Here is a 27971-nt window from a genome sequence, read left to right as displayed (position 1 = left end):
ACTGCTGAGCCACCCAGGCATCCCTGTTTTATGCAAGTCTTGTCACTTTTTCTTTGCTAAGAGCATCCTGGCTTTTCTTTGTAATTTCTCATCCCTTTAAATTCATCTTAGGGCAACTCCTCTGACCTAGGTTCTAGCTTTAACATACAGTGTACACTAGCTTGTATTTTAAATTACAGAAAACATAATGTATCAGTGTCCTAGCTGAGAGGAAGGTGTAGCTGCATCTTAGAGGGATCACTGGCACCTTTGAACCAAGTTCTCAGAGACTGGACAGGATGAAATAAATCTTGTGTGAGAAGCTGGTGAAAGCCAAGAAATTGACCTCTAATTCCACCTCCCTGGGTTTTAGCGTCATTCTTAGGGAAGAAATGGAGAAACACTTGTTTGTATACCCAAGAATGTCTTTCTTGTTCACTATTGTATTCTTATGCCTGGTATACAATGGGCATTCAATAAATATTTGTTAAATGAGTGCACATATATAATATATGCTTCTCAAAAGACTTACATAGCCATGAGTTTCATTCTTTGCCTGAGGTGCTAGAAAGCTTAAAACTAAATTTTTAATGCCTTTGAGATTTTGGCATTTTATGGTTTTGCTATTCTATTTCTATTTTAAGTCTTATATGTGTTGCCTCGAGTGATTTTAGAAGTTTGTTGACTGTCTGTGTCCGTAAAGGAAATAACTTGTAAGTTCCACAGTAAGCTCATATTATAATTCAATCTGAGATTATATCCAGATTCTCATTATTTTGAAATACTCAAATTTTATGAAGGAACTGCCAAGTCATCCTGATTTTCTCAACTTTATTTCCTTTTCTTCTTGAAAAGGTTGAGGTAGGGGCACCTGGTGGCTCAGTGATTGAGCGTTTGCCTTTGGTTCAGGGCATGATCCTGGGATCCTGGGGTGGAGTCCTGTGTCAGGCTCCCCACAGGGGGCCTGCTTCTCTGCTTCTCCCTCTGCCTATGTCTCATAGGAATAAATAAATAAAACCTTAAAAAAAAAAGACAGATGTAGTTGATGAGATTTCCATAAACACGTTTATTCGTTTTCTGCCCTAAATATTAAAATTATGTTTTTTTAATGCAGATGTGGAATTAGAAGAAGCTATTAGAAGAAGTCTTGAGGAAATGTAAAGATATTACCACACAACATCAAGTGGCCTTGAAGAGACTCAGGAAAATGAGTTCTTGAGTTTGTTTTCTAAAGGAGACCAGAAATCTGTTAGTACAAATGTATTTGGAAACATGATTTTTTTGCTTTTGCATCTGATACTTGCTTTGTATTTTTGTGCTATTTTGCAAAAATGTACAGAGGAATAGAATACATGTTAATGCAAATATAAATCATGTATTCTGATACAGTTATCACAGTTTTCCAGCTAACTTCGAATTTATGTATTTAGGTTAAAAGAACTAAAAAGTAGAGAAGCTCTTGACTATTGTTTATATGTTTCCCAAATAGCATTAGTTGTTTAATTTTATTTGTACTGTACAGATTATTTTTTTAGGAGTTAAAATGAATATAAATAAAGCTGTCATAGCTCAGTTTTTCTGTAAATTCTATTTCTCATGTGGCACTAATATAGAATACCTTTGAGATCTTTGTTTATGATTATTAGAAGATAGTAATGGAAACTGATCATGGAAACAGATTAAAATTTTACTGGCAATGTTTGTTGTGGGTATCACTCAGATGTTAAGTCTTTAATTGGAGCAGCATGTTGCTGGAATTAAACAAAAACAAAAACAAAATCCTAATTTCTTTGAACTTATTTTAAAAAAACTTTCCATTCCTTTTACCTGCTTAGACTTTCATGTGATTTGTTTTATCTGTTGTTTAAAGGGAATGATGTCAGAATGTTTGCATAGAATTAAATGTATTTTTAATAAGTCTTTTATATATATATATGTTTGTGTAAACATAATATTCTTCCAAAAAATAATGTTGAAGGTCTACTCAGGATAATCTTCCTTAACTCTTTAAAATTTTTATTTCATTAGAAGTATCTTCATTTTAATTATTCATTAAATCATCATTTTCCTACATTTGGTATTACACATTTAATTTTTAATTGGTCAGGCTCTATTGTGAATAATAATAAACATTACATGATTAGAAGACTAAAAAGGGTTTGTTATGCTATCTTCATGCATATGCTTCATGACCAGAAATGTCTTCACTAAATATTTTGAGTAGTAATTACATACCAAACTTAAAATTTTCTATAAATACAAATTTTTCTTTAAGACAAAAAGAATCATGACTAGAATTTTCTTCTTTCTCTGTAATTTGATGTTTTAGTATAAAATAGCATAACTGGGTTTTTTTTTTTTTTATTGCTATAACCTTTCCAATCCACATTGGAAGCCAATTTGTGTTTTTATTTCTTAAGATGTCAGTTATGTCTTACCTGCTTGCATTTTTTTTTAACTAGACATGCAAGTTAAGAATTTACCATTTTTCCAAAATGACCACATTGTACTTATAATTTGTACGTTAAAGTCGTCAAACATGGTTTTAGGAGGTAGTCATGAGCTAGACCTTAAAGACATCTTCAGGAGCTTGCCTCAATAGTGAGGAGCAGAAAAGATGATCCAGAAAGAAGAGTGGTGAAGCAGATGTGGGGAAGAGAAATCAACACCTCTTTGCCAGAGGTGCCACACATGTACGTTCTGTTAAGCTTTCGTGGCATGTATGGTAGAGAGTAAATGAAGTTTTTTATATGACAGTAAAGGGATATTTCATCATGACCCTTAAAAAAAGATAGTTGGGTTGCTTAATGTTTTAATTAATAATTGTCACTGATTGTATTTCTACTTAAGCAATTAAAAATCATTTTAAAATTACTTCATAATTTGAACTTAATTTAGACACAAAGAAGTAATCGGTGGGTATTACACAAAGTTATATGAATTATTATCAAAAGTAAATGTTTCCAAATTTGACAGATGCTTATCTTTTCATTACATCATTCATTCACTCCCTCACAAAGTATTTATTGAACACTTATCATGTGCCAATGATTGTTCTAACCACTTGGGATATATCAGTGAGCAAAGCAAAGCCCACACTCCTTTATGGAGCACGTAATAGGGGGAAAGAGGGTTGGATAGAGTATTCTCCATTATCATAAGTAAATGTGTCCAGTGGTGGTAACTAATGAAGGAAAATTAGAGAAGGGAAAGATTGTGTTTCTGAGAATAAGTGGTGTGATCTGGCTTATTTGGAAGTATTACTGTAGTTACTGTATTGAGAACACACACAGCAGAGGCAAGAGTAGAAGCGGGAAGACCAGACAGGAAGGTGTTGTAGAAATGCAGGTGAAAATTGATGGTGGTTGGGACCAGAGTGGTAGCAGTGGAACTGGGGAGAAGAATCCTAGTATATTCTAAAAGTAGAGCTGAGGGGATTTACTTAGGGATTGGATCTGTAGGATAAGAGAGAAAAAGAATCCAAGATAATTCTAAAAGTACATGATAGACTTTCAAACCATTCCCAGCATATCTTTGGATTCCAAGTCTGTGTCCTGATAATGACAAAATATATTTAATGAAGTCAAATAATACCTTACACAAATAGTTTATTAGTATGTAGATTGAATTCAGAGGGAACTGGGATCCAGGCTGAAGGCCCTGTCTCCGTTCAAGTAGTTAAATGGCTTTGATCTCAGATAAAAAGGTTGTGATTCAGCTTTAAAGTGTTATTATCATTTTATGTGCGCAGTTCATTCTCATCCTTGCAATATAAGGCGTACAGCTATAACGACATGAGAGCAAAGCGCAAGTTTTTAAGTACATAAACCTGTGCTCCCAGTCCTGCTCTTACTGACCTTTATAGTATATGCCCCAGTAACGTGCCACGTTTTTTTAAATTACAGGAGATTTAAATAAGTTGGGTGTCAAAGAAAGATGGGATAGCTTTTTCTTTTTTCCCCTGTAAGCCTCAGTAGTGGTGTCCAGGCTTTCATTATTTCCACCTCAGAAAAGGGACTGGTAACAAGCTGAGGCAAGCCCAGACTGCCTGGGAGCTGTACTTAAGTGCTATCCTTTTCTTCCCATATCAAAGGATTTTTAATGGTTTGGGTTCTGACACGAATGATGGGCGCTGGGAGAAAGTGAGCGAAGCCGGCCCCGGTCATTACCCACAGCCTACCGTCAGGTACCTCCGTGGGGGGGGAGGTGGTTACGTTCAGGCCGCACGGAGTCCCGGTTCCCGGGGGCGGGGAGGGGGCTGTTCCGTGGGTCTCCGCTGGGCTTTCGGTCGTTCTAGGGTCGGGACAGAGGGGGAGGGAGAGAGAGAGAGAGAGAGAGAGATCCGGCGGTCACGTGAGGCCCCCTGCCCGCGCCCGCCCCTCCAGGTGCCTCGGAGGCCGCGGGGCGCGTCTCCTCTGGCCTCGGCCCGGGCGGCCCACCCTCGAGGCCCCGAGGCCAGCGCCCTCCCGCGGGCACCGCAGCCCCCAGCCCGGCGGGCGGCGCGCTTGTCCTTGTTTGGCCACGCGGCAGCGGCGGTGTCGGCGCGTCCTCCCGGGCCGCCCCCCAGCGGGCGTCAGAGGGGGGCGGGCGCCCCGCGCGGTGACGGCGACGCCTGCGGCCGCCGGACTCTCCACTCAACGTCGCCCGAGAGGCCGGTGACCTCTTGGCCGCCCCCGCCTCGGAGGCTCAGATGGCTCAGGCCAAGATCAACGCGAAAGCCAACGAGGGGCGCTTCTGCCGCTCCTCCTCCATGGCGGACCGCTCCAGCCGCCTGCTGGAGAGCCTGGACCAGCTGGAGCTCAGGTGAGCGGCGCGGGCGGCAGGGCGGGGGGCGCGTGCGCGGCGGGCGGGCCGCGGCCGGAGGAGTTGCTCGCCCGAGATTTGTTCCCCGCGGGGACCGTGCGCTGCCGCCCGGCTCGGGGGGCCGCCGCCTCCGCGCCAGAGAAAGCGCGTTCGACCCAAGCGAGAGCCTGTGAGCGCGGGAAGGGTGGCCGCATTCTCGTGAACAGACCTGGGCTGTGGGGAACTGAGAGGATCACAGAAGGTAAGAGTTACGGTGGCGTTCTCTGAGGTTAGAGACCGTGACACCCCGTGACACCCCGGGTCGACTGAAGGTCTAGAATTTTCTGAGTGCCGCTATGTGGTTCCCCCCAGATGTCTCTAACTTCTCTTTTTCTACTACGCATCTGTAAGAAAGGCGATAGTTCAGGGGTTCCCCCCACCCCATGTGACTGATAAGTTTCTTTGCTCCAAAACACAGAGAGAGAGAAAAAAAAAAAAGTAAAAATCCAGAAATCTGTCTGAGAGCAAGAAGAGGGAGGAGTAGGACAGATGAGGGGCCGCGGGGTGAACGGCGGCTGGGCACTTGGTGGAGGAAGACCCTGCGGCTTCCATTTCCCCCCTAACCCCGCAAACTGAATTCAGAAATTCTGTTAGTTTCTCGCTATTTATTGTGTACCTCCTTCCTTAGAAGACACCTTCTCGAAAGTGCTAGTCATTGGCCTGAAAGCATAAGATAGGTTTTTGTTTTTTTTTTTACTCTTCCCCCTCCCCCCCTTAACTTAGGCTTGTATACAATTTCTAAATAACGAACAGCAAATTTTGGAAATTATTGTTTCCCTTAACAGCGTCTGAAAAAACTTTCACGTACTTCCTCTAAGAGTTTGTCACCAAAGTTACTGTGTAAATGGTGTGCAGGTGTAGATAAGTCAAAATCTTACTAAGACTCCACAAACCCCTGAGGCCATACCGATTCTTCCCCCCTCCTCCCCCCCCCCCCCCCGTAGTTTTCATCGGGTTCTGGGTGAGCAAGGAAGCACGTCAGCCAAAAATTTTAAGAAGCAGCGCGTGCATGTCTATCTCCCTCAATTTATATACCAAAGCAAGAAGAGGGGTTTATTTGCCAGGACAGTGCATTAATAACCACAATATATCTCAGCAGTTGAGGCATTTATGATTATTATTATTACCCTGAGAGAAGAGTCGGAAAATGAGAAATTCTCCATCCACAACGATTTTGTGGATGACAACAGATAGAGAAACCGCAGTCCAAAACCACCTTCTAGGGTTCTGCCCAGAATGACACATATGGAACCAGAGAAAAAGTAATGCTTCCCCTGGGTTGAGCTTGATGCATTTACTCCCCAGAGAAAGTGGAACAAAACTAGAGATCGGTGGCTTCAGCTACTTAATGTCGCCCCAAAGAATAATATTTCTTTTGGTGTAGCAGCACATTACAAGTAACTTACACATCTCCCCAGGTGTTTAGAACTTTGATAATGTGTTCCGAAGCATTTCAGGGCTCTCTTGGCACTATCAGAAAAGATTTTTTTCTGAAAGGAATGAGGAACGTTGCCCCTCCCTTCTTCAAGCTGAGTCATTCCCCTCAAACTTGAATGAACATCTCGTGTCTGATAGACACAAAAGCAGTCAGGTACTCATCTTTAAAAGAAGGCCTCTGGTTTTGAGTATTCATATATTCTAATGTTTGATTAATGTAAAGTGAACTGATTATTATACCAGTGATTAGATTATGACTTGCTTAATTAACCCTTGAGCTGAGGAGGAAAGACTAAAATGTGCTAATTGCTCATTTTATGGACTTCTTTAGTAGTTTTAAGACTTTTGTAAGCTTTGTTTCTTCCTTTAAAAAAAAAAAAAAATGTAGGGCAGCCCAGGTGGCTCAGCGGTTTAGCGCCACCTTCAGCCCAGGGCCTGATCCTGGAGCCTCCGGATCAAGTCCCATGTCTGGTTCCCTGCTTGGAGCCTGCTTCTCCCTCTGCCTGTGTCTCTGCCTCTCCCTTTCTCTGTGTGTTTCTCATGAATACATAAATAAAATCTTTAAAAAATAAAATAAAAAGGTGAAATTGAGTTTTAAAAAAATAAGTAAAATTTGTAAAAAGTGTGATCTAAGGAAGTGTTTTAAAAGGTAGTAAAAATAGTAAAAATAAAGAAAAATACTAATGATCCGTTAAAGTTCCTTTGAAACTACATGGGCAGTGTCACAGAACCCCACATTGTTAAAAACTAGCATCATGCCTAGAAGCTTTGTAAAAGAAACAAATAGGTAATTTTGCTCTAATAGTTCAATTTCATATTAAGGATGACTCATAAAGCATTGTTTTAGGTAGAATAAAACACTGTAGTTTGATACTTAAAGTTTGCATATAGTTCCCCAACTGATTTTATCACTTGTGGTAGACCTTCTTCCATATGAGACTAAAGACAGAATTATGCTAAATGCTTTATGCCTAATGGTGGGCATGATTTTTTAATCACGTATGGCAGCATTCTATATTGTTGAAGGAATTCCATTTGTTTCTAATACTTTACCATGACACTAGCCTCTTTCTTGACTCCACCTCTTTTCATTTTTTGCTTCCTCTTAAAAAAGTGATTCCTTTCTCTCTCTCTTTTTTTTTTTTTAAGATTAAATTTTTATTTGAGAGTGAGCGGATGGGGGGGAGGAGGTGGGAAGAGCACAGGAGGAGGGAGAGGGAGGGAGAAAGAATCTCAAGTAGACTCAGTGCTGAGCCCCATATAGGGCTCCACCTCACAACCCGGAGATCACCACCTGAGCCAAAACCAGTCTTAACAGACTGAGCCACCCAGGCACCCCTCTCTCCCAGTTTTTGGACCAGTTCTAAATGGTGTCTGAGTTTTGCATTCTTTAGTGGCTCAGTGCACCCTAATTTATAAATAATACATGCTAACATTGATTCATTAAACGAGCACTGACTCTATACCAGGCCCCATTCCTTTGTGGAAGTTACTTTCACCTCCATTCTCCAAATGGGAAATTGAAGCTTAGGAAGTTAAATGAGTTGTCTAAGGTTCCCCAGCTAGAACACAGGAAGACTGGCTGTAGAGCTTAATAATTCATCCCTGAATTTTCTTAAAATTAGATGTGTCTTATTGTTACCAGGATTTGCCTCTTGGCAGGTATCAAGCCAAAAGACATAACCAAACAAAGAATAGGAAAAGAATAGGAAAAGGAAGGGTTTTACTTGCAACAAATAAAGGGGAGAACATGGGGGATCTTTCCCAAAGAAGTGACTCCTGAAACACCAAAATTGGGGAAGTTTTAAGCTAAGGGTGCATACATATTCATGAAGAGGCTTGCACACTGGGGCATACAGAATGGAATTGGGGTGACTAAGTCCAAGTCAAAGTCACGTGGGCCATCAAGGGTTGAGCATCGTCAGTTCTCTGGCTCCAGTTGGTTTGGTATCTGAGTGCTCACAGGTTTAAATCCTACATAGATACTCAAGAGTGTGCATTAGGTCAGTCTTCACTTCTGAATATGATGAGGCTATCTCCTGGCGTCATGGTGACTCTTCTCACATTCTTTCACAAGATGGCTGGGGGCCTAACATGACTCTTCTTATGTCAAGAAAGCTGTATCTGTCTTTCTTCACCCAGGCAGAGATCCCTAACTCTTTCTGCTTAAAGTATTTCAAAATGTAGAAATAGTATATGGATGAATATATGATTTTACTGAAAGAGGTGAAAATTCCATTTGTTTTTCTATTTATTTTTTAAAGATTTTATTTGTAACTAATCTCTACACCCAACATGGAGCTTAAACGTATAACCCAAGAGTCACATGCTGCCACCAACTGAGCCAGCCAGGCACCCCAATAATTCCATTTAAATTGGTTGTCAAATTCAGTAAATATCGAACACCTAGTGAGTGCCAAGTACTGAGTGGCTCCTAGAAGGTTCTGAACGGTAATGAAGATGTTTGGGGTATGGGTTTTGGAAGGTGGCAGAGAGGAAGATGTTAGGCCTGGGAGATTGATTGTTCACGAATTTCCCCAAACTGGGGAAATTCCCCAAACTGTCTTAGCTCCTTCTGCCTCCTGTCAGCCATCTGCAGTGACTTTCCTCAGCAGCCAGGGAATGAATCTTGGGGGCCTGGAGTGATACGGATCATTTGGTCAGAAGTTTCCTGTTGCTGAAAGTTTCTTAGGGTGTCTCCCAGAAGTTGCAAAACAAGTGGCATCATAGTTAATACTGAACAACAGCCTATAATTTAAAAGAGCATTTCATATGTACATTGTTATTTGAACCTTACAAAATCCTTTGAAGTAGAGAAGGACACATGTATGTTAATCTCTCTTAGAAATAAGAGAACTGAGGTCCAGGGGGATTGAGTGGTTTGCTTAAGGCCACAGTACTGATGAGTAGCTCCTAACAGTAGTCCCGTTAAACACCAGTTTCATTTTTACACTAAAGGGTCTCAGTGGTGAATGTATTTTATTTTATTTTATTTTTAATTTTTTTATTTATTTATGATAGTCACACACAGAGAGAGAGAGAGAGAGAGAGGCAGAGACACAGGTAGAGGGAGAAGCAGGCTCCATGCACCAGGAGCCTGATGTGGGATTCAATCCCGGGTCTCCGGGATCATGCCCTGGGCCAAAGGCAGGCACTAAACCGCTGCGCCACCCAGGGATCCCGAATGTATTTTAATATTTTGGTGGTGATTAGGAAAACTTAGCAAAATCTTACGTTGCCAAGAATATAAGTGATCTTTGTAGCATTCTTTAGATACAAGAATTTTTTTTAAAGGTTCATTTATGAGAAAGAAAGAGAGAGCAGGGAGAGGGGTAGAGGGAGAAGGAGAGAATCCTAAAGTGGACTCCCCACTGAGCACAGCCCAATATGGGGCTCAATCCCAGGACCCTGAGTTCATGACCTGAGCCAAAATCGAATCAGGCACTCAGCTGACTGAGCCACCTAAGCACCCCACAAGAGTATTTTTTTATTATAACTTTTAATTTAATTTAATTTTTTTTTAATTTTTATTTATTTATGATAGTCACACACAGAGAGAGAGAGAGAGAGATAGAGGGGCAGAGACACAGACAGAGGGAGAAGCAGGCTCCATGCACCTAGAGCCTGACGTGGGATTCGATCCCGGGTCTCCAGGATCGTGCCCTGGGCCAAAGGCAGGCGCCAAACCACTGCGCCACCCAGGGATCCCTAACTTTTAATTTTAATTCCAGTGTAGTTAACATACAGTGTTATATTAGTTTCGGGTGCACAATTTAGTGATTCAACAATTCTTACATCACTCAGTGCTCCTCCAGATAAGTGTACTCTTAGTGTGCCTGGCTGGCTCAGTCAGAGCATGTGACTCATGATCTCAGGGTTGTAAGTTCAAGCCCCATGTTGGGTATAGTGATTACTTTAAATAAAATCTTAAAGAAAAAGAGAGAGAGACATGTGTACTCTCAATCCTCTTCAATCCCCTTCACCTATTTCACCCTGCCTCCCCCTGGTAACTGGCCATTTGTTTTCGATAATAGGAGTCTATTTTTTTGGTATGTCTCTTTTTTTCTCCCCCTTTTTCATTTGTTTCTTAAGTGCCGTACATGAGTGAAATCATACCTAATTTGTCTTTCTCTGACCGACTTGCTTTGCTTATCCTTATACTCTGTAGCTCCATCCATGTTGTTGCAAATGGCAAGATTTCATTCTTGCTGAATAATATTCTCTGTTTATTTAACACATCTGGGGCATCCTGCGTGGCTCAGCGGTTTACCGCTGCGTTCAGTCCAGGGTGTGATCCTGGAGACCCAGGATCGAGTGCCATGTCAGGCTCCCTGAGTGGAGCCTGCTTCTCCCTCTGCCTGTCTCTCTCTCTCTCTCTCTCTCTCTCTGTCTCTCATGAATAAATAAATAAAATCTTAAAAAAAAACCACACATCTTTATCCATTCATTTATTGATGGACACTTGGGCTACTTCCATAATGAGGCTATTGTAAATAATTCTGCAATAAACATAAAAGTACACATATCCCTTCTAATTTGTGTTTTCATATCTTTTGGATATTACCCAGTAGCGTGATTACTGGATCATAAGGTAGTTCAATTTTCAAAAAATTTTTAAAGATTTTATTTTTTTTAAAAGATTTCATTTATTTATTCATGAGAGACATAGAGAGAGAGGCAGAGACATAGGCAGAGGGAGAAGTAGCCTCCATGCAGGAAACCATTTGTGGGACTTGATCCCGGAATTCCGGGATCACGCCCTGAGCCAAAGGCAGACACTCAACCACTGAGCCACCAGGCATCCATAAAGATTTTATTTTTAAATAATCTCTGCACCCAACATGGGGCTCAAACCCACAACCCTGAGATCAGGAGTTGCATACTTCACCCACTGGATGGATCCGCAATAACCTCAGTCTGGTGAAGTCACTGTCTGGCCTATAAATCTCTCAACAACGTGTCCTTTTGATAGCTAGGCTGCAGAGATTGGTGAGGTGTGGGAGACCCGAAGACTAGCCAAGGATGGGTGCACTTCAGTTTTGCCCTCATAAGAATTTTGTGACTAAAATTTCTTTCTTTCATAGCCGGCTTCATTGTAATTTCATGCAGAGAGTTTTCCAGGAGTACAACCCAGGCCAGCCTTGGTATGAGGAGAAGTTCTTCCCAATTTTGGAAATGTAGCTCTTCTAGGATCTGTTAGTAAAAACAGAACCACCCTTCCCTGCCAAGAGAAGTATTGTCAAATGATGTGTTAAAGAACATGAAGGATAAAGTGAAATGGCTCAACACTTGTCTAACCAGAGTTCCAGAAGAAAATAATATAATGGAAAACGGAATATTTGAAGATATATAGCTATATAGCATCTAACGATTTTCTAGAACGAAATGAAAAGGTTGTAGACAGAAGGATTTATATGTGAGATGAATTTAAGGATCTCAGTAGCTGAGAAACAGTACAAATATTATTTAAATAAACTAAGTAGAAATTTAGGTTCAGCTAGAGAGAATAGCAAATGTCAGTGGTGCCAAAAAACAAAACAAAATAAAATCCCTTAAAATTCTTTTTTTTTTCCCTTAAAATTCTTTACATTCTGAAGAATGGTGTGTTACCTTTACTATGAAATGAAAAAGGTAAATACAAAAACATATATAAGAAGGTCCACACAAGATGAAATCTGTTTTTCGCAGAGAAAACACCCTGGCAATTTCTAGCATTGGGGGAAAACCAAAAAACCATAAGACTTCAACATTCCATCTATTGTCTGCTGTATTTGGTCTCCTTTAACGACAAAATATCTACCTTATATGATACTTATGTTTTTTTCTAGAGTGTGTCCTTTTAAACCATTTTCTTGTTAACAACCCCCTGAATTTAACTCTTGTAACATGTTGTAAATGAAGCCTTCCTTTTTTGAATAGCATTAAATTCTCTATCATTGTACATTTGAGTACAAATTCAAGAGTCTTGAAAAATTCATTTCTTCTTTCAGCATCTTCTCATTTACCAATTACGTGATTCATCTTTGTCATTTAAACACTGGAGTCATGGTTTGTGTTTTTAGCATGAATATTTCATATTAGCGCCAACTCAATCTCTCTCAAATATACTGGGCGCTAGTTTATCTGTCTGAGAGTTTGCCAACATAAAATGTGTACATAATGATACTGAAGTGGGCCTGCTGTTGTATTCTATTTTATAGAATATTGTTTTTTATTGTATTTTCCAGCCACATTTGTCACATAAGATTCTTACCAGCTCTTTGGTTTTCCCAGCTCTTATAAATACAAAGTTCAGCATATATTTAGTATCTTGATGAACAAAGAGAACCTGTGACTTTGTGACCTATCAGTGCTATTTTGGGGTATAACAGGTGGATGGCTGTTGGGGAAAAGGCAAATGTGGGGTTGGGGTGGGTAGGGGAGGGCTTAAATGGAATGGACATGTGCTCAAACATTAGTGAAGTTGTTCCTTCTGTGCCCACTTATGGCAGCAATCAGGATTAGATCTTCCATGATCTCATATTTCTAAGGCTATCTGAATACTAAGGGTAAGTCTGTCAGTGTTCATTTAGGAAAAGTTGGCAACTTATTTATGGGATAACATATAACAAGAAGTGCCCTGAAAACAAAGCACTTTAAATATACAGGATTTTCCTTTCTCTTGCTTTCATGATTCCACAATTTTGTTCTTTAGTGACTGTGTTCATGTGTATGTGTAGTTAAGTTCATGTGTGTTTATACTTGAGGGAGTTAGGGAAAGTAGTGCTTCTGTAGTTTGATACGGGCTTTAGACCAAAAACCTACACAGGCATTTCCTTTAAATTCAGGAAAAGACAAAGACGCCCTCTCTCATCACCACTGTGTAATAAAGTAACAGAGGACTTTAGTCAATACTATAAAGAGATATAAGCTAGTAAGATTTAAAAGGAAGAGATTAAATCTGTCATTTTGTGTAGATTATATGATCATCAATCTAGAAGAATCAAAAGACAAATCATTGGACAGCCCGGGTGGCTCAGCAGTTTAGCGCTGCCTTCAGCCCAGGGCCTGATCCTGGAGACCCGGGATCAAGTCCCATGTCAGGCTCCCTGCATGGAGCCTGCTTCTCCCTCTGCCTGTGTCTCTGCCTCTCTCTCTCTCTCTCTCTCTCTCTCTCTGTCTTCCCTGAATAAATAAATAAAATATTTTTAAAAAGACAAATTAAAATTAATAAATCTGTTACCAATTACAAGATGAACCTTACAAAAAACAGCATTTTCTGTTTTCCTAACCAGCAATAACAAGTGAGAAATTATAATTTAAAATAGGGCAGCTGGTTTGCTCAGTCTGAAGAGCATGCAACTTTTGATCTTGGAGTCATGAGCTTGAGTCCCACATTGGGTGTAGAGATTACTTTTCAAAAAACTTTAAAAAAATAAAAACATTAAAGATAATTATAATAAATAAAATGTATTATTTACAATAACAGTATCCACAAAGGATCAAAGCTCTCAAAAGCGTCCACAAAGACTATTAAGAAAACTTCAGGGCACCTGAGTGGCTCAGTCAGTTAAGCATCTGCCCAGCTCAAGTCATGATCCCAGGGTCCTGAAATGGAACCCCATGTCAGGCTCCATGCTCAGGGGGGAGTCTGCTTCTCCCTTTCTTGCTCCCCCCTTGCTTGTGTGCTGCCTCTCTGTCTCTCTCAAAATAAATACATAAAATCTTAAAAAAAAAAAGACTACTTCAAAATTCTAATAAAGAATATGGGGATCCCTGGGTGGCGCAGCGGTTTGGCGCCTGCCTTTGGCCCAGGGCGCGATCCTGGAGACCCAGGATCGAATCCCACGTCGGGCTCCCAGTGCATGGAGCCTGCTTCTCCCTCTGCCTGTGTCTCTGCCTCTCTCTCTCTCTCTCTGTGTGTGTGACTATCATAAATAAATAAAAATTAAAAAAAAAAAAAAAAAGAATATGGAAGATGATCTGAATATATAGATGGGTGAAATGACAATATTCTATCTTTTTTGTAAAGATTCTATTTATTTATTCATGAGAGACACAGAGAGAGAGGAGACACAGGCAGAGGGAGAAGCAGGCTCCATGCAGGGAGCCCGATGTGGGTCTGGATCCCAGGGCCTCAAGATCACACCCTGAGCCAAAGGCAGATGCCCAACCACTGAGCCACCCAGGCATCCCGAAATGACAATATGCTAAAGACGCCATATTTACCCCAGTTCTTTGAGAAACCTAAGAAACTTACTCGAGAGTTAATATGGAATACTAAAACTCTAAATAACTATCTTTAAAGAAGATTAGAGGGCTGGTTCTACCAAATATTAAGGCATATTACAAGGCTATTGGTATTTTTTTAAAATGGGTATTGGTGTAAGAACAGTTAGATACACTACTAGATGGAACAGAGATTTCAGAGTAGACAATGTATAAGTCAGAGGAAAGATGGATTTTTGGTGGATATAATGTTGGAAATGGTTCACTATTTGGAGAAAAATAAAACAAAAAATCCTTACCTAAACACATACAGGTGGATTCTAGATGGACTAAGCCATAAATATGAGAAAAGTAAAACAATGAAGTTAATAGAAAGAAATGTAGGAAAATACCTTATGACCTCAGATGTAAAGACCCTTCAGAAGCATAAGCCACAAGGCAAACAAAACCAAGAAAATATTAATTTGATCACTTCAAAGTAAGGATATCTATTCAGTGAAGAATATCCCAGGCAAAATTCATCGATGATAGGATGGAAGAAGATTATTACAATGTCTGTAACTAACATGGGACTAATTCTTTGAGTATGCAAATCAGCAAGAGGACAGTAACCCCCATTTAAAAAAGAAAAAACAAAATAGGCAAAGGCTGTGAACAGGCTAACAAGAATACAAAGAGATGTCCAAAATTATTAGTAATGAAAGACATGCAGATTAATTATGAATATATCACTGTATACTTAGTAGACTGGCAACAAATAGGAAATTGGAAGATGCTGAGTGTTGGTAGGGGTGTGGGAACACAGGGATTCCAATGCTTTACTGCTGGGAATATTGTGAAGGGGTTCAGGACAGGGCCCCCCAGAATGTGCCACTTTGGCATGTGGGTTCTTTTTTTTTTTTTTTTTTTTTTTTTTTGCATGTGGGTTCTTTTGAGCTGAAGGCACTTGAGAGCCTGCAGGCTCAGGAGAAACTTCTGCCCCTCCCTTAACCACACAGAAGAATCTAAATTAGGGGTCTTTCCCAGAATAAAGGTTATAAGCAGAGATAAATTTTATCTGAGTGGCCCATCTGTATGGCAGGGCAAACATCTAATTACCAAACATCTGCTCTTCTTATCACCCTGCATTCCTTTTCTTTGAAGTCCCAGACCATTAACCCCCTTCTCCTTCTTTCAGAATAATAGGTATACCTCATTTTGCCTAATTGTCTTTGGAATTTCCATGTGTATGTGGATTCCCCTATGTACACTATTAAATTGGATTTTCTCCTGTAAATTGTCTCCTGTCAATTTGATTCTTAGTCCAGTTAGAAGAACCTTTGAGGGGACAAGAATACTTGCTTCCCAACAGTGGTCTAGTGTGGCCATTCTGGAGAACAGTGGTAGTACCGAATTAAATGGTGGGTGCACATACCCTGTGTCTCAGCAGTTCTGCCCTGAGATAAATCCTAAGAAGGTTCTCATTCAAGTCCATAGGGGACCTGTATTCATTGAAGTGCTTTTTTGTGCTGATGACAAGTAAGGGGACATGGTAAGCATTTTCACTGGGAGAGAGGAGGTGAAATCAGGTGAATATACATGGAGTATCATGCAGCAATCAGAAGCTACTGATTAGATATTCACATAGGAATCTGGATGGTTCTTAATAAAATGCTGAGTGAAAAAAGAAACAGTGAAATATAAATTGAAAATAGATGAAAACACAAATACAGATTTTGTTATGAATGAATACAAAATAGATAAACACTAAATAGAATGCCATACACGCGAGGAGGAAAAGGAGACTGGGGTGGGTGGATTTAAAACAATAGAAAAAATTTTTAAATATATATTTTTTTGACAGGCAGCAAAGCAGAGTTTATTGAGCGATAGTAAAGTGATGGTACAAAGCTCCCGAAGAGGGAGGGCCCCAAGAGGGTTGCCCGAAAAATTTTAAAGTTTTTAAAAAAGAATAAAGAACTTTTCAAAAGTGTTCCTAAGGATCTTTAAACTTGAGATGGAGCAAATAATAGAGATGAGGAAAAGGAAACTTCCCTGTGGTAACTTTTGTTTTCCCAATTTATATAGGGTGGAAGCCTTGAGAGAAGCCGCAACTGCTGTTGAGCAAGAGAAAGAAATCCTCCTGGAAATGATCCACAGCATCCAGAATAGCCAGGATATGAGGCAGATCAGCGATGGTGAGAGCATTTCCACAGAAGGGAGCTCATCTTTTCCACTCTTTCATGGGATTTAGGATAAGTGTGGGTCCATTTTCACTTGACTTGAGGAATGAGTACACTTGGCTTCAGCATTTCCCGTGAGTAGCGGACAACAGCTGTCAATTTATTATTACAAGAACCATTTACAAAAAAAAAAAAAAAAAAAAGAACCATTTACCCAGAGGTCACCCTTCTGGCCTGCTGCCTACCTCAGGGGCATGGTTAGAAATGTTAAAAAAAAAAAAAAAAAAAAAGGCCTCCAAGCTCCAGAAGAGGTGGTCCCAAGCAGTAAGGTGATGCCTTTGACCTCAGGTTTACAGTCCTGACTTCAATTCCTCAGAAGTTACTGGATGGCAGAGAGGACAAACGAGAGGGGTTGAGGTATTGAGATAAAATCCAGGGGAAAGAAATAATGGACCCAATAAAACCCCATTAATGTAAAAATGTGCTATCATTTCTATATGAAAAGCATGAGTTTCCGTGGAGGAATAGGGCACTGTATTTCCTTTCACTGGCGGTGATCTTTCTAATTTGGTTGCTCCGGGGCCTCCCCAGACAAGCTCATGGTCCAACAGCTGGTGCCACGAGTGTACAGTCTAACTCCAGGCCCTGCACGGTTAGACACACATGGCAGGATCAAGATCTGGCCGGTCTTTTCATCATCCTGGCCAAAGATTGATGAATTAAGAAGGGAGTTACAGGGAAAAAAAAAAAAGGGAGTTACAGAACAGGACAAAGAGGAGATTACTGACTTTTTCATGTAAATAATGAAATGTGGATCCTTTTTCCCACCATTGCCTCTCTGTGCTGGCCAAGACTTAGAAACCACTGGCCTGCTTAAATTTCCCTGGAAAGGATGAGTCACTGCCGAATTTCGAGGCCAGCTTTTTCTCCACCATCATGGTTATGTTTTTTTCAGCCAAAATTGGAGCATTGTATTCTGATATCCATGCAAAATATACCATCTCAAATTTTGCCTCTTTGGCATAAGAATTATTTCAAGCTGATTATTTTTGAGAAACTGCAGACACAGGAGAAGCTCTGAAAACAGAATAGAAGTTACTTGTTTGTAAGGGATGTTTACATTTATAAGGGATATTTCCATTTGTAAGGGTGCCTGCCTCCGTGTACCAGGAAGGATAACTGTGAATCACAAGAAACCCTTATATACGCCAAAGGCAAAGCAACCCTTCCCTGGTTTATCCTGCTTTTACTGGTAACCTCACTAAAGAGGGGAAGGCCTCCCTCAACATCTTACTCCTCAGCTGAAGATGGTTTTTAAGGTGGTGGCTTGGGCTCTCCATCTGAGAGGGAGGCCATCTCAGTGTCCCTAAAATTCTGCTATGTATATGTGAAGTATACATGTTAATAAGCTTCTGCTTTTTTTCTTGTTAATCTGTCTTTTATTACAGGGTTTCTCAGCCAAGAACTCAGAAAGGTACAGGGAAAATTATTTTTCCTCCCCTACATGCACATCCTTATCAAGAGATCCACTGCATCTGATCTCTTGTAACCAGCACAAAACCCTGGTTATGCACGCCATTTGCTCTAGGTTAAGACTTGATCTCCATCCGAGTTAGAAATGCATACCTGCCCAAACTTTTTCAAACGTGCCCACTTGGAAAAGTCATCTGGTATCCCATGTATAAAAGTTGTCAGAGGGGATCCCTGGGTGGCGCAGTGGTTTGGCGCCTGCCTTTGGCCCACGGCACGATCCTGGAGACCCGGGATCGAATCCCACGTCGGGCTCCCGGTGCATGGAGCCTGCTTCTCCCTCTGCCTATGTCTCTGCCTCTCTCTCTCTCTCTCTGTGACTATCATAAATAAAAAATTAAAAATAAATAAATAAAAGTTGTCAGATAATGGTGCCTGGGTGGCTCAGTCCATTAAGCACTCCAACTCTTGATTTTGGCTCAGGTCATGATCTCACGGTTGTGAGATCAATCCCCACATCAGGCTCACACGCTACACGTGAAGCCTGCTTGAGATGGTCTGTCTCCCTCTCCTTCTGCCCCTTTCCCACCTGCACACATATGTGCTCACTCTCCCTCTCTCTCAAAAAATGAAATAATAAAAAAAAGGAAATAATAAAAAATAGACTTTCAGGGAAAGGTATTCTGCAACCTCTCTCCGTAATATAATATAGTTTATTAGTTAATCTTATGTGCTATAATTTTGACTTTTACATTTAAAAATTTTGTAGCCAAGGTGCTTACAGAAAATAACTTTAGCCACAAATGAATGCCTAAATGTTTTCAATATAGGTAAGTTTATGTCTCGTATTGATTGATATTTCAAACTTTCCATGTTTAGGAGAAAGAGAAGAATTAAATCTGACAGCAAACCGTTTGATGGGACGAACCCTCACCGTTGAAGTTTCAGTAGAAACAATCAGAAACCCCCAGCAGCAAGAATCCCTAAAGCATGCCACCAGGATTATTGACGAGGTGGTCAGTAAGTTTCTGGATGATTTGGGAAATGCCAGGAGTCACTTGATGTCCCTGTACAGTGCATGTTCATCTGAGGTGCCACCGGGTCCTGTTGACCAGAAGTTTCAGTCCATAGTAATTGGCTGTGCTCTTGAAGACCAGAAGAAAATTAAGAGAAGATTAGAGACCCTGCTTAGAAATATTGAAAACTCTGACAAGGCCATCAAGCTGTTAGAGCATTCTAAAGGAGCTGGTTCCAAAACTCTGCAACAAAATGCTGAAGGCAAATTTAATTAGTTTTGAAACATAAGAGCATTTAAAAATAATGGCATAAAAATGATTAAACACTAGTTCTTTGTGTTAGGTATAACCTTTGATATTGATTGTTGTTTCAGATGAGGAAAATATTCCAGTGTCATCAGTTTTGTGAATGATACAATTAAAACTAGAAATATTTTAATTATCTTTCTAGAAGTTTTTAGAATGGATTCTTGTCTTGTGTTAGGCTCTAGCACCTAATATATATATATTTTTTACTATTCTGTGGATGAATACTTAGTATATAGAAGAGAGTAACTGCTCAGCCTGGGCACAAAGCATTATTGTTCTGTTCTGGGCTTTGTCTGGCATGGAGATACTCGGGCACATGGGGCATTAGGTTGACTAGAAATTCTTGACCTTAGGCAGCACACAAACTTACCACCACACATCTACTGTTAACTATGTGGTGTGCTTAAAAGGACAAAAGAAATCACAAAGTAAGAAACTTTCCCTACATTATCTTTTTCAGAAAGCACTTTTTTTGGACATCTATCAAATTATTTTGAATTTAAGATTTATGCATCTGATAATATGAATATAAGTCTTGAATTATATAAAAACTTGGCATAAAGTGTGAGAGAATTCAACTCTAATATTATCACTGTGAACAACTATATGTCCACCTCATCTTTTTCCAAGTGCATAATTTCTCTAAATTTTTAATCATTACAAAAAATACAGTGTTGTACCTTGCCTTTGAAAAAAAATGCTATAAAGTCTAATTGTCAACTTTAAAACCTCTATTCTGTATGGTTGTATAATTTACTTACCTATTCCCCTTACTAGACTTTTAGATTGTTCTAATTTGTTGCTTATTCCTGCAACATATTTATATACAGAAACTTTTTTCCTTCTTTGTTTTTGATTTTCTTTATGTAAATTCCCAGTAGTGGTACTTATTGGGTCAAAGGTATATATACATTTTCAAACGTTACATCAATTTATATTGTCTTCAGTAATTAAAGTGTAGCTGTTTCACTAGAAGCTTTCCAGAATTGAGTGTTATTTTTTCCTAACAATAGATAAGAAACACCTTAATTTAGTTTGCGTTTGTTTACTAACAAGGCTAACCAATGTATTGATTATTCAATTACTGTGATAAATGAAGCAACTTTAGAACACTTCTGTTTGAAGTAACTAATGCTATTGATACACAAAAACCTTAACTCCCCCTCAAATACTTCTTCAAAATGAATACATCAGACTCCGTTTTCATGGGAACGTAGGTATTCTTTCACATTGGGGGGTGGGGTGGGGGAGTCAACATCCAGATTGGCTTTATATATTTAGATCTCTCAATGCAAACAACATTGAGCTTCATTTTTTGGCCAAAAATGTCAAATTAGTCTCTCTTCATAAGAAGCAATTACAATCTCAGAACATTATGTTTTTGATTGCCATTGCTAAGCCTGCCTCATTTAAATCTTTCCATTTCATGGGAAACATTCATTCTCCTTGATAACTGTGGCAAAGCTTCTTGATTTGTCAGTTGACTCTCATTTGCTATCATCAGGTTCACAGTCAGATAAAGGTTTTCTTTCTGTGCCATCTTTATCAGTTTTTTGAAAATGAAGAACCAACAATCAAGTTTTCTTCCAAGTTCTCTAGGACTGTCAGCATCTTTAAATCCCTTCTACCCTGGGAAATACTCCCCCTTCCCATTCACTCATTCACTCCATGTCAACATAGGACATTCTCTACCACAGAGTATTCAGGCTCTTCCTCCTTAACCTTTGTGCTCTTCACACTGTTCCTTTACCATGTTTTGCAACGGAGTTTTATTAGAGGCCATTCCTTATCACTGACTTGAAGAGCTGTGACCTCTCATCTCCAAGCCACCTCAGTCCTTAGACTTCAGCATTTCCAGCTTTGTACTTCCAGCTTGGGACAAATTCAAGGGGCAGGGACCTCAATGTGTTAATTCTTAACATTTTTACTTATTATAAGAATGGATGTGGGTGCTCAGTTGGTTAAGCATCTGCCTTCAGCTCAGGTTGTGATCTTGGGATTGAGCCCTGGTGTTGGGCTCCCTGCTCAGCAGGAAATTTGCTTCTCCCTCACTCTCTGCTGCTCCCCCTGCTTGTGCTCTCTCTTTCCCTCTCTTGCTCTGTCAAATAAAATCTTTAAAACAAACAAACAGAATGGACGTATTAGAGCTCAGGTTGTGATCTTGGGATTGAGCCCTGGTGTTGGGCTCCCTGCTCAGCAGGAAATTTGCTTCTCCCTCACTCTCTGCTGCTCCCCCTGCTTGTGCTCTCTCTTTCCCTCTCTTGCTCTGTCAAATAAAATCTTTAAAACAAACAAACAGAATGGACGTATTAGGTGCCTGGATGGCTCAGTCAGTGAGCATCTGACTATGGTTTCGGTTCAGGTCATGATCTCATGGGTGGAGAGATCAAGCCCCAAGTTGGGCCCCACGTTCAGCACAGTCTGCTGAGGACTCTCTCCCCCTCTCCCTCTGCGCCTTCCCCTGCTCACATGCACTCTCTCACTCACTGTCTCTCAAATAAATCTTTAAGAAATAAAAAAGAATGGAAGTGTAACTTCTTTTTAAATGATGAAACTACCAAGAATCACGTTTTACCTTTATCTGTCATTTTTTAGATAAATAATAGTTTGGGACTATAATGGAATTCAGAGTATATTGTCTTTTATTCATATGTTCCCTAATAGCCCCATTCCAATTTCATACCATTTCTAGAATGTAGCATACAGTTTTAGGAGAGCCATGCTGCCATCCCTCATAAGCACTGCTTCCCAGTAGAGTCCCCATTCATACGCTGGCTCTTCTAATAGGTAGCTAGCAGGACCTGCAGAGGAGTTCACAGAAGAGCACTCAGTGTGCATCAGCTGAGGACAAAGTAACAATGCTGTCCAATCTGACAAGTGTGCAGTTGGCCCTCCTGCTATTTTAACATCGGAACCCTTGACGTTAAAAAAAGAAGGAAAAAATCCTGAAAGCTTTCAGAGGGATAGGAAGAAAGGAAGAGAGCGAAACGGTAATGAGTGTAAACTGGGCCTTGCTTCCCTCCCAGTACCAATATTGTGTCCTCTAGGGGGCGCCCTTCACACTGTCTTCCACTGGAATGATGTCCTTCAGGAATACATTGGCCAAGTGAGGTATTCTGCTGAGGGACACAATAATGAGTGCAGACAGGGTCCTCTCTATTGATGCAGCTCAAGCTACCTCAAAATGCTTGGAATTCACCCTACAGAGATGATCGACTAGAGAATTCTGCTTCAACGTTTTAAAATTGGAAAGCATGAAATAATTTTAACAACCCCTGAAAGTAACAGAATGAGGATCTGGCAAATAAGTACATGCAATGATTTTTAAGTAGGAAATATCCATGCATGTATCCCTTTGAGATGACTGTGACAAATGCTGATACATTTGGAGTGCACATATGTGATAATGCTATTTTTGGAGGCTGAATTTTGCAGTTATTCAAAGACAAAAATGAAAGTAAAAGCTGAGAATTTTGGAAAAGAAAAGGCAACAAGGGCAGTGAGATTGAACTTGTTTGTGTGTGTCTATTCAGAACAAGCAAGTAAAATGAAATGGACCTATGTTTAGGGACATGTTAAGTTTTTCAGTCATAACCAAAGAGTAAACGACCTGAACTGGGCCACACCAGTCTTCAGTTATCCACCTCAAACCACTAAATATTGGGGATGCCTGGCTGACTCCATCAATAAAGCATACTACTATTGATCTCAGGTTTACGAAGTCAAGCCCCATATTGGGTGTAGAGCTTACTTAACAACCAACAAATTTTAAAAACCTAAATCTTGTAGCAAACATATTTCACTTGCATACAGTTGGCATTCAAATCACGATGGCATTCACTCACAGATGTTGGGTGAGGGCCAATTTTAGTATCTAGTCCTGCTTTAATCTGCAACTAAGTTGGGCACAATTTGTGCAGAAATTCAACAAAACCTGTCAGAAAAGACTGAGAAACTTGGCATTGGAAAATTGACCCAGAATTCTAGTCCAGGGAGTATTATAAACACATCTCCAAATGTAATCGTCAGACCTCAGGTCTAAAGAGGGTACGGCCCTGGGTACGTATGTAGTGGCCTTAAGCTTTGCTGCAGAGAGCTGGCAAGCTCCCAGCCCCAGCTCTTATCAGCAGAGGGCCCCACCAACGTCCCTGACTGTCCCAACTGTAAAGTCAGGATGATAATGGGCCTGTGAGTTACGAACTTTAAATGAGATGCAGTATGCACAGTGCTTAGCATGGTGGCTCACACAGGAAATGCTTGTTAAATAAATTTGAACAAGGGGGTCTGGCTGGCTCAGTTGGTGGAGCATCCAACTCTTGATCATAGGGTTGTACATTTGAGCCCCACCCTGTGTGGAAAGATTTCTTTACCAAAAAATTTTTTTAATTCTACAGTTATGGGGATCCCTGGATGGCTCTTCGGTTTAGCGCCTCCGTTTGGCCCAGGGCGCGATCCTGGAGTCCTGGGATCAAGTCCCGCGTTGGGCTTCCGGCATGGAGCCTGCTTCTCCCTCTGCCTATGTCTCTGCCTCTCTCTCTCTATACCTATCATAAATGAATAAGTGAATAAATCTTTTTTAAAAATCTACAATTATTTTGTACAGGGCAAAGTAAATTTATTATTTGGGGGTGGGACATGAAAACCTCAAAATGGAACGACTTTTCTTTAAAATAGACTGATAGGTGTCTGGATGATTCCATTGGTTAAATATCCAACTCCTGGTCTCAGCTCTGGTCTTGAGCTCAGGGTTGTGAGTTCAAGCCTCTAACTGAGGTCCACCCTGCTGTGGAGCCTACATACAAAAATACGGAAAGATAGAATTAAAAAAGAAACTTCATTTCTTAGACAAAATTATTTAAAGCATGGTGCTACTAAATATCCACCATCAAAACCAGTATGCTAAATATTGGCATAGTATCTAAAACATGCTATATTTTTTATAAAGATTTTATTTATTTGAGTGAGCAAGTGAGAGAACACAAGCAAGGGGGAAGGGCAGAGGGGGAGGGAGTAGCGGATCGACCCTAGGATTCAATCCAGAGGCAGAGGCTTAACCAACTGAGCCAACCAGGCACCCCATGAAACATAAAATATTTTTAGGATGTTTCAAATTTTAAAGAAGTTACATTATACCTTTTACTACTTTGTTCTGCATTGCTGATACATGTCACAAAATTCTAGTTTTTAAATACATTTATTTTTTGATTATTGAAATTCATCTTTTTAAAAAATATTTTATTTTATTTATTCAGGAAAAATAGAGAGAGAGAGAGGCAGAGGCAGAGGGAGAAGCAGGCTCTATGCAGGAAGCCTGATGTGGGATTTGATCCCGGGACTGCAGGATCACGCCCTGAGCCACAGGCAGATGCTCAACTGCTGAGCCACCCAGGCGTCCCAGAAATTCGTCTTTAATGAACTTTTTATTAAGTAGAATATTTTAAATTAAGCTTGAGGGCATAATTGCAACCCAATAGGAATACATACAGGTGGTTTTCCATTCAGTTAGTAGTAGAACAAAATTTAGTAGTAACAAAAATACAGAAGGAGTTCAGTTTTCCTTTTAATCCAAAGGGTTTTTTTTATATATTTTTTTTTTGCTTTTTTTTAGAGAGAGAGTGTGCATGCACACACACAAGGGGAGGCAAAGAGACAGAGAATCTCACTCAAGATGACTCAGTGCTGAGCCTGGTGTGAGGCTCAATCTCACAACCCTGAGATCATGACCCAAGTGAAACCAATTGAGCCACCCATGTGCCCCCCCTAGAGTTTTTTTTTTATTTTTAAAGGACCATTTACCAACATCCTATCATAGATATTTCAAGGGACAGAAGAAAAGAGTATCAAATAGTAATTATTACAGTCGAATCATACAATTACCTAGGAGTTAGGTGATTAGACACTTCAGAGTCCACTGTGGTTTTAAATATTTTTTATTACCAAATAAATTCACTTGTACAATAGACTTATGTATTTTAGGGTGAAAACCTAAAGTGTTACAATAGTACACATTTGTAACAGTTAAGACTGAATAAATCGAGATGCCTGGGTGGCTCAGCGGTTGGGCATCTGCCTTCAGTTCTCAGCGGTTGGGCATCTGCCTTCAGTTCGGGGTGTCATCCTGGGCTGGAGTCCTGGGATCGAGTCCCATGTCGGGCTCCCTGCATGGAGCCTGCTTCTCCCTCTGCCTGTGTCTCTGCCTCTCTCTCTCTCTCTCTCTATTATAAATAAATAAATTTAAAAAATTTTTTAAAAAGTTTGGAAAAAGATGCTGACAGTTAATAATATTTTATGTTAAAGTCATATTTGCTTTAAGTTAAACATTAGGTCCTGAGACCAATTCTTCATTCTAAGGTCTTCAGAAAAGATCCCAGTCCTTGAAAGTCATAGGCACAGTGGAGTACATTATTGGGAGTTCTTTCTAAGCTTTGCATTCTGTGACCTGAATCTTTGGGTATATCAATCCCCACCACCACCACCACCCCACTATTCTTTCCTTTTATTAACCACACCCTTAACTACACTGTCAGGACAAAATGTCTTGGATCTGCTCTGGAGATATGACACACACCTATTCCTAACATTGTTCTCCTGGGTGGTCGTCCTGGGTCCCCAGCTGGTCCCCCAGCATATACTCCTCAGCCCCTAGACTATATAAACATGTCCTACAGGAGGTGGGGTTGCAGAGATCTACTTGTCTTGCTGCCACCAAAGATGCGCTTCTCTCCTCAAGTCTCCTTAATAAACCATTTCTTGTCAAGCTAGACTTGTCAGTCTTTTTTCTTCAGTCTTATGGCTCCTTTTGCTTTTAGAATGTTTTGCGTAAACCTCCCATTCATGGAACACATTGCCTAACTTCATTCCACGATGAAGAAAAATGTTCACCCTCTTTCTAGTAGTGTTTTACTTTATTTTGAAAAGTACATATGTGCTATCAATATTGGGCAAATAAAGGGAAATCATTTAGCCTGATTTTACTTAACTACAGTTGAGCCTGGGTCAACCTGGTGTAACTGGATGCAGGAGTGAAGGAGCACCTGGCTCCTGGCTTCCAAACAGACCACGTTCAGCCACCACTGACAAAATCCAAAGGTAGAGAGACGAATGGTGGTGAAACAAGAGAGGGATTGATTTCAGTGAGACAACACTGGGAAGACAGAGGACTAGTGTTCCAAGAACTGTCTTCAAAGTTCTGAAAATATTTCTATTTTTATATAAGGAAAATGTGGGACAAAGATCAATGAGTACATACAGGTGGGCAGTAAAGGTCAGGTTGACCATTGTCTTGGGGTCAATCATGAGGGGTCTTGCTGGCATCAGGGCAGTACTTAATACTCAAGGGATTGCTTGGTTCCCATCACAGTATGCTTCACCTCTTGGGTCTTTTGCCTGAGTTAAAGTATAAGCCAGAGGGGTGCCTGGCTGGCTCAGTGAGAAGAGCATGTAGCTCTTGCTCTCAAGTCCTAGAGTTCAAACCCCATGTTGGGTATAGAGAAAGAGAAAAAAGAAAGAAAGAAAGAAAGAAAGAAAGAAAGAAAGAAAGAAAGAAAGAAAGAAAGAAAGAAAGAAAGAAAGGAAGGAAGGAAGGAAGGAAGGAAGGAAGGAAGGAAGGAAGGAAGGAAAGAAAGAAAGAAAGAAAGAAAGAAAGAAAGAAAGAAAGAAAGAGAGGAAGGAAGGAGGGAAGGAAGGAAGGAAAGAGAAAGAAAGAAAGAAAAGAAGAAAGAAAGAAAGAAAGAAAGGGAGGAAGGAAGGAGGGAAGGAAGGAAGGAAAGAGAAAGAAAGAAAGAAAAGAAGAAAGAAAGAAAGAAAGAGAGGAAGGAAAGAAGGAGGGAAGGAAGGAAGGAAAGAGAAAGAAAGAAGGAAAGAAAGAAAGAAAGAAAGAAAGAAAGAAAGAAAGAAAGAAAGAAGAAGGAAGGAGGGAAGGAAGGAAGGAAAGAGAAAGAAGAAAGAAAGAAGAAAGAAAGAAAAGAAAGAAAGAAAGAAAGAAAGAAAGAAAGAAAGAAAGAAAGAAAGAAAGAAAGAAAGAAAGAAAGAAAGAAAGAAAGAAAGAAAGAAAGAAAGAAAGAAAGAAAGAAAGAAAGAAAGAAAGGACACTTGGGTGGCTCAGTGGTTGAGCATCTGCCTTCGGCTCAGGGAGTGGACCCAGAGTCCCAGATGGAGTCCCACATCGGGCTCTCTACAGGGAGCCTGCCCCTCCCTCTGCCTATGTCTCTGCCTCCCTCTCTCTGTGTCTCTCATGAATAAATAAATAAAATATTTAAAAATAAATAAATGTAAAAAAATAAGTCAGAATGAAGCACTTAATCAGAATGTACAGACTAAGGTCAAAATGGAGTCAGTTAAAGTGACAACTGGTCCTCTTTCATGGGGGTTAGCCATGCTGGGCCCTGTGCAGCTGAAAATCCACATATAACCTTTGACTCCCCAGAAATTTAACTGCTAATAACCTACCATTGACCAGAAGCCTTCTTGATAACATAAGCAGTTGATAAGCATACATTTTGTATGATATATGTGTCATATACTTTATTATTACAATAAAGTAAGTCAA

At 40.2% G+C, this 27971-nt stretch overlaps 2 protein-coding genes and 1 pseudogene across 5 annotated transcripts in view; 2 read left to right on the top strand and 1 right to left on the bottom strand.

The window, feature by feature from the left end:
• LOC144317319 (E3 SUMO-protein ligase ZNF451) overlaps positions 1–2853 on the top strand; it is a 91895-nt gene extending 89042 nt beyond the window's left edge. For all 4 annotated transcript variants that reach the window (XM_077903532.1, XM_077903530.1, XM_077903531.1 and 1 more), the window contains one exon: positions 1094–2853. Coding sequence is in view for 3 of the 4 variants with exons in the window: in XM_077903530.1 (XP_077759656.1) it covers positions 1094–1140 (47 nt within the window). In the remaining variant the exon portion in view is untranslated. The remainder of the gene's footprint in view (positions 1–1093) is intronic.
• A 1699-nt stretch (positions 2854–4552) lies between these two features.
• On the top strand, positions 4553–20398 carry BAG2 (BAG cochaperone 2). The gene is made up of 3 exons (XM_077903535.1): positions 4553–4782; positions 16534–16643; positions 18978–20398. The coding sequence occupies exons 1-3, from the start codon at positions 4670–4672 to the stop codon at positions 19388–19390; spliced, it is 636 nt and encodes a 211-aa protein (XP_077759661.1). The 5' UTR covers positions 4553–4669; the 3' UTR covers positions 19391–20398.
• Positions 20399–20828: 430 nt separating this feature from the next.
• On the bottom strand, positions 20829–21206 carry LOC144316717 (chromobox protein homolog 3-like; annotated as a pseudogene).
• Positions 21207–27971: the final 6765 nt, after the last annotated feature.

This window comes from Canis aureus, chromosome 7 (genome assembly GCF_053574225.1).
Source record: "Canis aureus isolate CA01 chromosome 7, VMU_Caureus_v.1.0, whole genome shotgun sequence".
Lineage (NCBI taxonomy): Eukaryota > Metazoa > Chordata > Mammalia > Carnivora > Canidae > Canis > Canis aureus.
The sequence above is the reverse complement of the archived record's forward strand: the minus strand, read 5'-3'. Positions and strand labels throughout refer to the sequence as shown.